Raw genomic sequence first — 14220 nt, 5'->3', positions numbered from 1 at the left:
TTCTATCCCTCAGTGGTCCAGGGAACTGGAGTTTCCACAGATGCTGGTGCGTGTGCACTGCGTTGAGACGCCCAACTCTCCTTGCTGAGTCTCACTCATCCACCCTCACCATTCCTTCCCTGTGCCCCAGAGGACTCTTCCATTCACTGGAAACAACAGCCTAAAAACCTCTTCTAGCCCACAGGAGCCTCAAGTAGGAGTGGAGAGGGTCAGGAGCAAAGGGAAAGCAAACTTGGCACCTCCAGGATAGCCGAAGACTGAAATACAAGTGACCCTGGTGGACTCGTTTCTCAAAATCTCAACCATTCAGTGAAGAAAGTCACCTGCTTGCTTCTCCAGGCTTTCTCTCCCTGTAGACCATCAAGAACGGATGGGAGCCTCTTCTTACCAAATCACCCTCACCTACACTTCCAGATAGATGTGTTTTCATGGGTTAAGCATTGACAGTCTTCGTAACCATTATGTAAAATGCTTCTTTAAAACGATTCCTCTGAGGAGTAATGTATTCTCAGACATCCTTGATATGTTCATCAATGCAACTGATTCTCTCCCCAGCAACAAGAATGAAGAACAGCAGGAGCTCTGCATCCCACCTTTCTCCCAATGCCAACATTGTGTCCCCTGACTCTTGTTTACTGCCCATGGAGGGCCTGGAGTGTCTGGGTAAGGAGGAGGTATGGTAGGACAAAGAAAACGAAGGTGAGTGTGTGCTGAGAACAAGTTTCCCCCACTGAGCAGGTTTGTCCAGGCTCAGCCACATGCCCAGCAAGCTAGTGTGCGGGAATGATGGCCAGAAAGGGGCAAAGTCCCTTCTGTTTTGTGAGCTAACATTTCTCCCTAAAACTACCCCCCTCTCTTTTATTGCCGTCAGTGAATCTCAGTGAGCCATTTCCTCCCGCTTCGGTGACATTCTACAATGCCCCTTTCTTGATAAAAGTTTGAGTTAATTAAATGTGGGAAGTTTGTTTTGTGTTGTGTTACAGGGCATTTCATGATGTAAACTGTCTAAGACAAAAGAAACCTTTGAAATCATTAATCTGGACAGTTTCAGAAAGGATGGCACAACTGCACTGACATCCAATCTTATTTTCCTAAGGTGGGGCTTACTTGTACAGCTTGTAGAAATTTCATTATGTTTATAATTACCCCTTTCACCCTCACACAAAGGTCCCTTGACAATAATTGCATAACCTCCTTGGGTTTCTTGTTTCTGGCTTGACAGCCAAATCCATGGAACTTTAAGTTATTGATGCTTTCTAATTTTTAATTATTTTGAGGTTTGTGTAAGCTGAAGCTTTAGGAGATTTGGCAATAATAATACTTCACATTCCGCTCTTGAAAATGCCATCTCTGAGGTCACATGTGACCACCTTGTCTCGAAACATGAAGAAGGTATCTTCCCAGTGTCTGTCAGTGGAACCTGCAAGTGACAAAAGACTCAAATCAGCTTAAGCAAAAAGTGGAAAGTCTAGGCAGGGGGTTTTAGGCATGGTGGGAATCAGGAACTCAGTGTCATGAGAAGCCAGCTTCTCTCCATCCCTCCTTCCTGTTCTTGATGTTGGCTCTATTCACAGAAGGGCTATTTCTCTGTGTTGTCTAGAAGGCTCCCAGAAGCTCCTTGTTTACACTCCCTAGGATTCAAGTCCAAGAGGAAAGAACAAGCTTCTTGTCTGCTCAACCTAAAAACAAGAAGTCTTGGGATCTGCACTCACTTATTGGGCATGAGAAGTCAGCTTGGAGCATGTGCCCATCCCTGTATCATCACTGTGGCTTGAGGATTCCCTGCCTTGATTGGAAGAGTCTAGGTGACAGCTCAGTCACAGAGCTAGAGGTCCCATTGTTATGGGTGGGTCTTTGCTCTTAGAGCTCCCAAGACGGTGGTGGGCCACTCCCAAGATGGCGCAAGCCTACTGTTCTCTGACCTGGGATTCTTGGCCTCATGGAGTCCAAAGAATGGAACCTTCAGCCATGCAGTGAGTATTATAGCTCTATTAGAAAACGTGGGACACGGAAGGGAACCATGGAACCCAAGGACTAGTGTTCCGCTCTATTAGGACAAACCCGGGCACTTAGCCATGCAGGAACAATGGCGAGCCTCTAGCCTGAAGGAAGAGGCAATGGGCACCTCGCTGGATCAGGAGCGCAGCGGACACCCTGCTGGATCCGGAGGGGTGGAAGTCAGCGGTGGGTCTGCGATGGCAGCAAACAGCAGTGGTGGACGGTGAGCAAAAGCTCAGCTGGAGTGGTAACAAACACAGACCAGAAGCGTGTGCAGTCAGTTGCAAGATTTAATAGCGTGAAAACAGAGCTCCCATACAATAGGAGGGGACCCGAAGGAGGTTGCCGCTCCCTGCTGGAATGCCTGGGGTTATATCTTGATCATTGTCCGGCCCCCTGTGCTCTCAGACGATATATGATTTGACTATTTCTTTACCTCCTGCTTTTAGCCTAATTTGTATTTTAGTGAGCCCTCTTTACTACCTGACTGATCGGGTGTGAGCTAAGATATAACCCCCATATTTAAAGGTAGATGCGGTCACCTTCCCCAACTAGGCTTAGGAATTTTTAGTCAGCCTAGGAAATCCAGCTAGTCCTGTCTCTCACCATCAGTTTCTCCAAAACAAGTGTTCTGAGACTTCAGGCAGAGGATTTCCCACCAAAGAAATGCCAGTGACCCTTAACAGAGTAAGGATGAGAATACATGTCTGGTCAGCAGATGCCCACCCCACCTCCCCACAACCCTTCATAACCCTTCTGCAAGATTCCATCCTGTTGCCCTTCTTAAAATTCTGCATTCCTGTCTTCCATCACACAGACCTGTGGTCTCCCTTCTCTCTGACCACTCTGTCTCTTCTTCCTTCTCCTCCCCTATAAGCAAAGGGATGGTCCAGGATTCAGTGTAAGCCTATCCCTCGTAGCTTAACCACAGGGAGTGCATTCCTTCATCCTCTCTGTGCCTTTACACACTCTGTTCGCTCTACCTGGAGTACCATGTCCTCTTTCCACCACTCATCTCTGAGTGTTCACATTCTCTGTATCCTAGTTCAAATACCTCTTCACAAATCTTCCATATCTGATTTCTTTAAGCCAGAAATAAACTCACTCTTTCCTCTAAATTCTTATCTTTATCCCTGCTCAAATATATAATGTTCTGCTTTATATATTGAAATATGTACGTGTGTCACTGTTAGCTGTTAGCTACTTGAGGGTGGAAATGTGGTTTATCTTTCTCACTTAGCCCTCTAACCAATCCCCCTAGTCAGGTAAGCTTTGTAGTCCTTACAAAACCAATATTTAAGTGAATTTGCATGGTGCTTCCCACTTTATTAAGGTGTATTCACAGCCATCATCATATTTGCTTCTCAAAGCAAATCTGGAAGGCAAGAACAAGTATTACTCAGTTTTATATATGAGAAAACTGAGAAACCAAGAGAATAAAAGATTTAACTGAAGATCTCTAAACTGGTTTTGTGGAAAAGCTGGGAGTAGAAATCTGAATCTTTAGAGTTACAGTACCAGTTATTTTCCAAGAAACACCTGCTGATATGTGTTGTATCATTAAAACGTGGAGAATAGTTGACACCAAGTCGTTTTATTTCAAATAGATTAAATATTTTACTCTGATCTTTCCCTGTGTCTGCCAATTACTGGGATTATATGATAATTTGCTCCTGGCTTAAGAACGTTTAAAAGGAAACCCAGATCGAGTGGCTCTGTTCTGGCTTGGGTGTGTTTGGGTATTTTTGTTGCTACTTCTGGTGATGGTTCTTGCTTTCCTTCTCCCTCTGGATCTGTCTTTTGGTACAAACACACCCCCAACCAAGGGAAAGAATGAGGTGGATTTCTTTCCCTCAAGCGCCTAATCTTATGATGAAAAACGCATGTCCCTTTCTCTTATAACTCCAAGATCTTTCCCTTCCAATGACTCCGAAGCCTGGGTGGATACCTCGACTCAGGGCGCAGAACACTTGGGATCTGAGCGTGCCAGGACCATACGGACCTTTTCAATTCCGGCCTTTGGGCTCCAGCCCAGCCTTCCCGGGGGAGGAGCCGCATGTGCGGCCAGGTCATAAATCCGTCAGGCCGCCGTGCTCCGCATTTGCGACCCGCGCCAGATCTCGGGGACTGTCGGTGGGGACCTTGCAGGAGGGCACCCCCAGCCCGGCCAGCCCAGCCCAGCCCAGCCCCTGCGCGCATCCTGGGCCGAGTAGGACCCGGCGCGCCCCTTGCCATGGCGGCGCCCTCGCGGCTCCTGATCCGCGGGGGTCGCGTGGTCAACGACGACTTCTCGGAGGTAGCCGACGTGCTGGTGGAGGACGGCGTGGTGCGGGCGCTTGGGCACGATCTGCTGCCTCCCGGGGGCGCTCCCGTGGGGCTGCGGGTCCTCGACGCCGCCGGCAAGCTCGTCTTGCCCGGAGGCATCGACACACACACGCACATGGAGTTCCCCTTCATGGGCTCGCGGTCCATCGACGACTTCCACCAGGGCACCAAGGTACCTGCCCCGCCTCGCCACCGCCCCGCGGTACCCACGGAGCCTCGGGCAGCCTCCCCAGCTGTCCTGGGGTCCCCAGCAGGGCCACCTCGCACAGCGCGGTGCTGAGGGGCTGGGTGGGCGGGAAGGAGCGCAGCCCCGGCGGGTGTCAGAGGGGACTCAGATTCTCTTGGCTGGGGTCCCTTCCAGGGGCCCCTTCTGGGCAGCAGCCCAGCAGCCTTGACTCAACCAGGCGCCCTCGACTCCTCCCTTTGCTTAATTTGACGAGTTTAAGACCATCCCTTTAACCGCATTTCTCTATACCGCTTACTCCCCAAATCCGCCCGCCACCCCATTTTGATTGGTGTCCTGTGGCAGTCAGAAATCTTCCATACCTTCTTTAGAATCTTTTTTTAAAGTAGGCAGTCCCAGTCATTTCTCCCAACCATTTCGACCCATCCTTTATCCCCAGCCAAAACCAAATGAAAAATCCATTCACCTGGTAGTTCCAGCCTTGACTCAAAAGTGAGCAGTGTAGCGGGTGATATGTCTGAGTGGGCTAGATGCCCACTGTGTTCACATTCCCGTCCCCTACCCTCTGCCCCCACTCCCACCCGCAGTAGAAAAAAATATAGCTCCGACCAGGGTTTAGAAGAAAAAGTATTCCAGAAACGATCTCGCAGCACTCACACACACCAACGCAGCCTCACAGGCTCTCTTCTCCATCCCACTTGCGCTGGGGACACAGCATTCTTGCTGCTGGAGTACCCATAGTTTTACTGATGTTGCAGGAGGGCAGTCAGATCACCACTACCCAGGTGGAGGTAGGCTTGGATTTCTCTAGATACAAAGGCCTAAAAGTTTGGGTCAATGAAGGAAACTTAAACCAAACTTGTCCAATCTGCAGGCGGCATGCAGCCCAGGATGGCTTTGAATGTGGCCCAACACAAATTCATAAACTTTCTTAAAACATTATGAGATTTTTTTTTTTTGCAATTTTTTTTCTTAGTTCATCAGCTGTCATTAGTGTTAGTATATTTTATGTGTGGCCCAAGACAAGGGAAGCCAAAGATTGGACACCCCTGCAACATTTCCCCAAACCTCCTCAACACAAGATCAAGAGACTAACAGAGCAGCTTTACAGGAACATAGAGTGAAAATTCTACTCTCAGCACTTGGGCTAAAGTAAAGCCCACACCCTCCTTGAGTCCTGTGTTTTGAGCTGCCTTGAGAGAAATGGCTCCTTCCAAAGTGAAGGGGTATTGATATCCTAAAGGCCTTGGCTTTTCACTTGGACCACACCTTGATGTGCGAAACAAGTTGGGCTATTAAGTCCAGTGTATAGTAGGCTTCCTTCCTTCCTCCCTCCCTCTCTCCATTGCTCCCTCCCTTCCTTCTTCCCCCCACCCCCTCCACCCCTCTCTGTCTTTCTCTTCCCATGTTACTGTGGACAGGCTGACGGTCTTTCAAAGCAGTTTTGGTGATAGCTACTTCATTCATATACTGATTTCTGACAGTTCTGCTCTCCTTACACTTCTCCCTCTCCAAGTTCCCCAATCCTCTATGATTAACGGGAATGTTTAACAGAAAATCATTGTCTGGTTTAAAGATTAGCAAACTTTGTTTTGTTTATTCATTTTTCCCTTTTGCTAAAAAGTAATATGCACCCAATTTGAATGAAATTATTTTTACATTTTAATGAATTTTTTAGCTATCAAAACAATATGTGATTATAAGAAACAATTGGAAAAATAATAGGAAAGTAAAAAAAAGAGAAACATTAATAATTCTCCCTCTCAGTGACAGCCAATGTTTTGGTGCATTGCCTTTACGCGTTTTAATATGCTCTGTTTTACGTAATTGAGATCATATTGTTCATGTGTCTGTGTGTGTACACTTGTATTTAAAATGTCAGAACTTGCAGTCATAGCACAAGCCCTTTCTGTTGTCATAGACTTATCATTAACAAAGTCCTTTGCTGATGGCAGGGCATCCCATTGAACACTCCCATCTGCAAGGTGGGGAGCTGCTATTTCTGACCACTAGCGTCATTCTCCTTCTTACAGCCGAGCAGTAGCTTTCATTCTCTTTCTGTCGTCCAGATGAAGCAGCAAAGAAGAGGAACGGGAATGCTGTGGGGGACGGGGGCAATCCCTCTCTTTCTCAAGATTATCTTTGCATGCTCCAAGATCCTGGGAAGTGGGGTCTTCCTGGTCTTCTATCTGTTCCTTAGCCATTCTGGGATTCTCTAGTTTAGAGAGATTTACAATTCTTAACTGAGAATGTAGGTCCTTATGGGGTATAGTATGTTGTCAACATCTCAAAGGATTTATCCACCAACCAATCCTCTAAGCATTTCTGTACTTAAAAGTTGTGAAAACATTAAACAAAAACATGCTCTTCATGAGTTTAGGATCTTAAGCAGAAAACGATATGGTCAGAGATATTAAGGTCAAAAGTTTAGCAAATACCAAAGTCCTGTTGAATATTAAACAGTACTCACAAAGGGGCTGTGTTGCAATAGTCTACTTCAGAGTCAGTTGGTTGGATCCCAAGAGGTAACCACTGCCACCCCAGAAACAGCTGAGGCTTCATAAAGTGAACCAGATGGGGAAGTATAGATAAACATGAACATTACATTGGCCTGAATTCTGGACGAAGGGCATTATAGAGTTATTCTGTCTTCTTTCCTGGCCTTCACAATAATCCCCAAAGCAACGTTGGTGGGTGTTTGTTTTGGGGAGCTAGAGACAAAGATGGGCCTTTTGTAAATATTGTTGTATGATATGTTAAACTTGAAAAACATCTTCTTATTTATACCTATAAGTACCATCTATTTTATCAAGCACATACCAGGCAATGTCATAAGTTATGCATTATCTTCCAAAAATCCCAGATGTCATTGTCTACTTTTTTACAGTTGAGGAAACTGAAGCTTAAGTTACCTGCCTAAGGTTGTACACCTAGGGCTGTAACTGATCGAGTGACTCTTCAGATTCAGTACTGCCTGACCCATTGCTAAAGCTGTTACCTATTAATGTCTGTTCTTTTGAAAAAACATCTAATTGTTTAGATTTGTCAGGGTGGCAAGTGATAGATGACAAAGCCACATAAGTTACATGTTAATGCGAGGCATCTTTTCTCGAAAATAGAGCAGAGTCATCTTTAGAAAAGACAGTAGCTCTTCACTTTCCTAAAGCTAGAGGCAGTTAAGGTTATCAAAATAAATACACACTGCAGGTATTCGGTTTATAAGGCATTTGTATAATACATGCATTTATAGCCACATCATCTGTAAGGCTGCAGAAATGGACCTTAAGTACAGAAAAAACATAAAGTAAAAATGATATATTATGCTTTCAGGAGATGGGCCCCTAAAGGTTAGACCAATAGCTGTTTGCATTCTACATCCAGCAGGCTAATCATTTATAATACCTGACAAATAGAAAAGGATATTATTTGTGGTACTCTATTTATCGATCACTAGATTGTGATGGGACTCAATTTTAAAAATGACTATACATTAACTAAAGGTTATTTATTTCGTAAATCTAATTCATGTCAGAGATTGGTTTAAAGCCTATAATTGATTAGCTTAATTACAGGTAAAAGCTTTCTGAAGTAACTAATGGAAATAATGTTCTGCTTTAAAGAAATCATATTTCATTTTGTTGGTCTATACCAGATGTACAGTGGTCTTCAGATAATTCAATACCTATGAGGAAGGATAATGGAATTTTTTATTCAATAGGTAGTATGAATTCAATAAATTTGAAAGAATTGTGACTTTGCTTTTACTACATTCTGTGATAAGAGAATGAAGTATAAGAGTTTGCCAAGTTTTCAAATATACATAAATTTATATTCACAGGTGTATGCAGGTTGGAGTGGGTGGAGTTGTATTAAAAACCCAGTAGTGTCAGAGGCTGGCAGGAGAAACATCTTTTTAAACATTGGGAAACCGTGCAACACACTTACATTTTTTGCTTTTCTTTTTTCTTTATTGTAAAGGACAAAAAGTTCTCAAAATTATTGAGAAAGGAAATTACATTTTGCTTTGAAACTTTTTGGTAAAATGCCATTGTGGTGATTACTTACAAGGCAGTGTAAGGCATGTGATTAAGCACACCACGCATTTACAGTTGTATTTATAGAGCTTCTGCAACTTGTGGAAGAGCGGTGCTTCAGAAACCTTGGTTGCAAATCAAATCCCCTTTTCTATAGCTTGCCGGAGCTCCAGGCTGGGCTTCAGGAACTGTATGGGCTGATTTTGTGACCTTGGGCAACTTCCTCTCTCAGGATTGTCAGCATTTTCTTATCTGTGAAATGAGGCATTGGTTAGATGAGCAATTCAAAAAGAGTTTTTTAAGTTATAAAAACAATATGTACTTATCATTCAGACCTTAAGAAAATGCTGGCACATTGTAGTCACTCAATATGCATTAGTTAAATGAATTAACTGCTTTTTTAAAAAAGAAAAATGCAGATGAGTATAAAGAAAAATAATATTTAAATCACCTATAATTTTAACATTTGGCTCCCTATCCTTCTAGATATTTCTTTTTTGGGGGGGGACATATAAACAAACATTTGTTTCCTTCTACCAAATTGGGCATACTGATTGGAGTCAGCCTTGTTCATTAAGCATTTCCCCTGTCCTTAAATACCACTGGAGAACGTGATTTTGTGGCCACATTATCCTCTCTGAGGCTGAGTCTCAGATCTCTCTCTCCAGCCTCCATATTCCTTAAGCAGCAGGCCTCAATATCTGCCTGTCTCTAGATATCACAACCTGGATATCCCAAAAGAACCTCAAACTCAGCATGTTCCAAACCAAACGTGACCTCTCCTCCAAGAGGAGAGGTCATTTTTCTTCCTATTTCATTTTTTTAAACTCATTTTTCTTCCTATTTCCCAAATGTTGATGGTTCAGTTCTCATCTTCTCCATGATGAACATTTTGGTGATCTCCAGTTTTTTTCCACTATATAGCAATGCTGTGACAGACATCCTTATATGTAAATTATTGTTAATATTCTTGATGATTGCCTCAGAAATCATCCCTTAGAGTAAAATGCCTGGGCCAATGAGTATTAGACACATCTTAAAGGAGTTTAGCACATTCGTTCAAACTACTCTTCAGTTTATGTGCCCATTATCATTCTCATTTCACTGCATTCTGGTCGATATTGGATAATGACATTATTTTATTTTATTTTGTTTTATTTTATTGAGGCGGGGGTCTCATTCTCTCACCCGGGCTGGAATGCAGTGGTGCAATCTCAGCTCACAGCAGCCTCAATCTCCCAGGCTCAAGCAATCCTCCCACTTCAACCTCCCGAGTAGCTGGGACTGTAGGTGCATGCCACCATGCCCAGCTAATGTTTTTTTTTTTTTTTTTTTTTTGTAGAGACAGGGTCTCACTATGTCGCCCAGGCTGATCTCAAACTCCTGAGCTCAAGTGATCTACTCACCTCAGCCTCCCGAAGTGCTGGAATTAACAGGTGTGAGCCACTGTGCCCAGCCTGGATAATGACTTTTTAAAAAATCTATGTTGATTTCAGAGGAAAAACATAGCACTCCTTACTGTCTTTAAAAGATCATCTCTTTAATAACTGGTGAGGCTGAGCTTTGAACATTCTTGTTGTATTAGTAGTTTAGATGCTCCAGCTTTGAGGGTTTGTAATTCCGTGGTTTCCTTGAATGGCTATTTAATAATTACAAACTTAACCTTCAGACTAATCAGAAGAAGCAAAAAAAAAAAAAAAAACTCAAAGATTAATTGAAACCACTTGATGCTAACTAAAGTTTTGGTTCTGTTAAGGGTGTTGTGTGTTAGGAATCCTTTCACTGAACTTAGATTCCACAACTTGCCTTCTTTCAGCTTTGATATTCCATAGGCATGCTATTCACCTCCACCCCTTGTTTTCTCTCTCACATGTCTGGTCTGGGTGTTTTCAATGTCTGTATTAGTCTGTTCTCACACTGCTATAAAGAACTATTTGAGACGGGGTAATTTATAAAGAAAAGAGGTTCAATTGACTCATAGTTTCACAGGATGTACAGGAGGCATGACTGGGGAGGCCTCTGGAAGCTCATGAGAACTCACTCATGAGATCAACAAGAGGGAAATATGCCCCCATGATTCAGTCACCTCCCACATGGTCCCTCCCCCAACATTGGGGATTATAATTCAACATGAGATTTGGTTGGGAACACAGAGCCAGACCATACCAATGTCTGAGAGAGGTAGTCTAGAAATCAAGGTTTCCATGATGCTTCTGTCAGGCAAGAAAATCTTTTCCTTGACCCTCTTATGTTTAGTAATTGGGGGCCTGCAAATTAAACTGACCAAAGAGAGATTCACAAAAGAAAAGACTAATTAAAAAAATTCACATACATATGTAGGAATTCACAGAAAAATGTGACTCAAGGAGGGGGCTAGATTTTGGGGGTTATACACTGTCTTACCAGAATAAGGGAAGGCAGAGAAGGCGGAGCAGGCACTTGCAAAAAAACAAACAACTTCTTAATAGGGGACGGTCATGGGGAGAAAAGACACATAGGAAAACAAATGACTTTTAGAAAAGATAAATAGGCCCTTAGAAGGAGATATGGGACATATGATAGTTTTGTGACAATGTCTATTTAGGTATGGTGTCAGCTTCCAAGTCTCTAGTGATAAGTCAATCATCCCTGGTATGAAATCCCTGGAGAGGGAATTTATGATAATTGAGGTCTTTGGGGAGGCTTTGCTTTATAGCAGATTGGGGACTTAAGGAAAACAAACAAAAAACAACACCTCAAATATCTGGAGCTCAAAATAATCTTTATGCTACAGTGGCATTTTCTAGAGCCTCAACTGCCATCTACTATGGAATAATCCCAAACTAAGGATTTTTCAAGTTGGCTGTTAGGTTCCATTAATTTAGTCAACAGGTATTTATTGGAAACCCACTAAGTGCCAGGCATTGTGGCTGGTGCAGAGGTTATAGAGATGAAAACCATGGTATTTGTTCTCAGTGGTAAACAGACTAGAGGCATATGGGTCTCTAATCTGTCTGGACTTTGATAAGAAATTTTATGTAGTAAGTTTGAGCTTTATAGACTGTGCTTTGACGATTGTGACAATTTTTCTTTTCTTTTTTTTTTTTTTTTGAGACGGAGTCTTGCTCTGTCACCCAGGCTGGAGTGCAGTGGCCAGATCTCAGCTCACTGCAAGCTCCGCCTCCCGGGTTCACGCCATTCTCCTGCCTCAGCCTCTCAAGTAGCTGGGACTACAGGCGCCCGCCAACGTGCCCGGCTAGTTTTTTTGTATTTTTTAGTAGAGATGAGGTTTCACCATGTTAGCCAGGATGGTCTCAATCTCCTGACCTCGTGATCCGCCCGCCTCGGCCTCCCAAAGTGCTGGGATTACAGGCTTGAGCCACCGCGCCCGGCCTGATGATTGTGACAATTTTTTAGTAAACATGTGAGGTCAGTGACATCCGGCATTTTCCCCTTTGCTGAGTCATCAGTCACAGTGGCCTGCATCACCTGGTTGTGTTTCTGAGCTGCTTACTTGGCTGACAAGTGAGCCTGGGCAACTGCCCAGCATCTACGCCTCAACACTGCTTTGTGCTTTCTTCTCACATGTCAAGTAACAAGTTGAGAAAGGACACTTCAATTTTTCTGTTATGTTTCATTGCACCTAACAGGGAAACTGCATTATATAGTGATAGTCATGGATGAGTTCCTGAGCCTGAGGATCTGTTTTTCACACATAAAAGCAAAGACCTTAAAATTCACCTGAAAGTAAAACAAAATGTAATCTTTTTTAGAAGTCAAGAAGTTATTTGAGGCAGAGATACAGAAATACATTAAAATTGTGTTTGTTAAAAGTCCTAGTTAACACTGATTTGGTAGCGAACTTTGGAAAAACTGAGCATTCAACCTTCAGATGTGGTCTGCATTGACATTCCATATTAACATTTTCATAGAAGGATCTAGGAAACTCCGGGGCCAGGACTAGCAATATTTTTGGGAAATGACATTTCACACTAACACGCAACTTACACAGGTTTCCCAGTTTGCTATTGGAAAAGTGAACCATCATAATTATTCCATCTCTTAACTTTTGGGGAAATTCACCGGTCCTTCTCTTCCTTTCCCCTTCAAACATTTAGAGAATATTCATGTGCCAGGTACTGCAATGGGCACAGAACATACAGAGATGAAACAACATTGATTAAATCAGAATCTCTGGGGAATGGAGTAAATGCTTTCTGTATTATTCCAGCATGATCCAGGGTTAAGAATTGCTTAGACTCAGCACAGGAATGGGTAGAGGAGGGAAGAACATGAATGATGTCTCTCTCTGAAATGGGAAAGAACTCAGGTCTCCTAAGAGAGGCAGGGACAGAGTCAGTGGAGCGGAGTGAATGAGTTGAGAGGGAAAAACTCAGTAGAGAGCTTTGGAGAAAGCTAAAGTTCAGGTCATGCAGGACCTTATGGGTTGAGCAACAATTGTTTTTTCTCCATCTTCAGAGCAAAGAGAACTCAGTAAAAGATTGGAAGTGGCAGATATGGCTGGGCAGACATATAGTAGGTATACCTCCTACCTTGGAGTTGTGTTCACATTGTTGCTCTGAGGATTTTCTGGGGACTGAACTCTGGTTGCTCACAGTGGTAACCTACTCATTAACCCACCCTCTTTATGGCCCTCTTCCTTTCTGTTTTTCCTCCCTTCTCATTTCTTCACTGTGCTAGCCCAGTGGGAAGATGATGGTGGCACTGGGCAGTGGAGGTGAAGATGCAGGAGTGGAGAGGCTCCTGGAGTTCATAGGAGACAGCCTCCAAGGTCTTGTTGATGAATTGGATTTGGGGATACAGGGAAGAAAAGTGGGTGTCAAGCGTAACTCTTAAGTTTCTGGTGGAATGGATGATAGTGTGATTAATATTCCAAACTTAGGGAGGCAAGAAGCCAAGCATGGACAGGAATGTACAAGACATCTTTACAAAGCTGAGTGTGCTTCTGGATTTCATACAGATGTTGGGATCATGAAACTTGTTTTCATAGGTTTCAGTGATTGTGAGAGAGTTAGAAATTCAGCCACGAACTTTTCTCCCTAAGGCTCAAACATACTGTTGGGTTTCTTTTTGTTTTACTTGGGTAGTGCGGGTTCTGTGATGAATTTTAGTGAAACAAAGTCACTTGTTTTAGGATAAGCTTAGAAATAAAAATTTGGTGGCACCCAAAAAGGGGAGAAAATGCATTTGGATACAGTAGTGTACCCTGAATCATAGCTTCAATTTCTGCAGTTACCTGAGGTCAACTATAGTCCAAAAATCTTAAGCGGAAAATTCCAGAAATAAACAATCATGAGTTTTATATTGTACAACATCCTGAGTAGTGTGATGAAATCTCAAGACATCCTGCTCCATCCTGCCTGGGACTGGGATGTGAGTCCTCCCTTTGTCCAGTGCATTCATGCTGTAGATGCTCTCGGCCCATCAGTCACTTAGTAGTTGGCTCAGTTATCACATCAACTGTTGCAGTATTGCAGTGCTTGTGGCCACCCACAAGTCACCCTTATTTTACTTCATAATGGCTCCAAAGTGCAAGAGCAATGCTGGCTATTTGTTCTATTTTTTATTAGTTATTGCTGTTAATCTCTTACTGTGCCCAATGATAAATTAAACTTTATCACAGGTATGTACATATAGGAAAAAATATAGTGTATGTAGGGTTCAATACTATCCTCAGTT

The 14220-nt window shown here is 43.3% G+C and overlaps 1 protein-coding gene across 2 annotated transcripts in view; it reads left to right on the top strand.

The window, feature by feature from the left end:
• The first annotated feature begins 4103 nt into the window (after positions 1-4103).
• Positions 4104-14220, top strand: part of DPYS (dihydropyrimidinase) — an 87434-nt gene continuing 77317 nt past the window's right edge. For both annotated transcript variants that reach the window (XR_004435230.1, XM_033202551.1), the window contains exon 1: positions 4104-4495. Coding sequence is in view for 1 of the 2 variants with exons in the window: in XM_033202551.1 (XP_033058442.1) it covers positions 4232-4495 (264 nt within the window). In the remaining variant the exon portion in view is untranslated. The remainder of the gene's footprint in view (positions 4496-14220) is intronic.

Source organism: Trachypithecus francoisi, unplaced genomic scaffold (genome assembly GCF_009764315.1).
Source record: "Trachypithecus francoisi isolate TF-2019V2 unplaced genomic scaffold, Tfra_2.0 Lachesis_group7, whole genome shotgun sequence".
In the NCBI taxonomy this organism is placed as follows: Eukaryota; Metazoa; Chordata; class Mammalia; order Primates; family Cercopithecidae; genus Trachypithecus; species Trachypithecus francoisi.
This window is presented reverse-complemented; position numbering and strand designations above follow the sequence as displayed.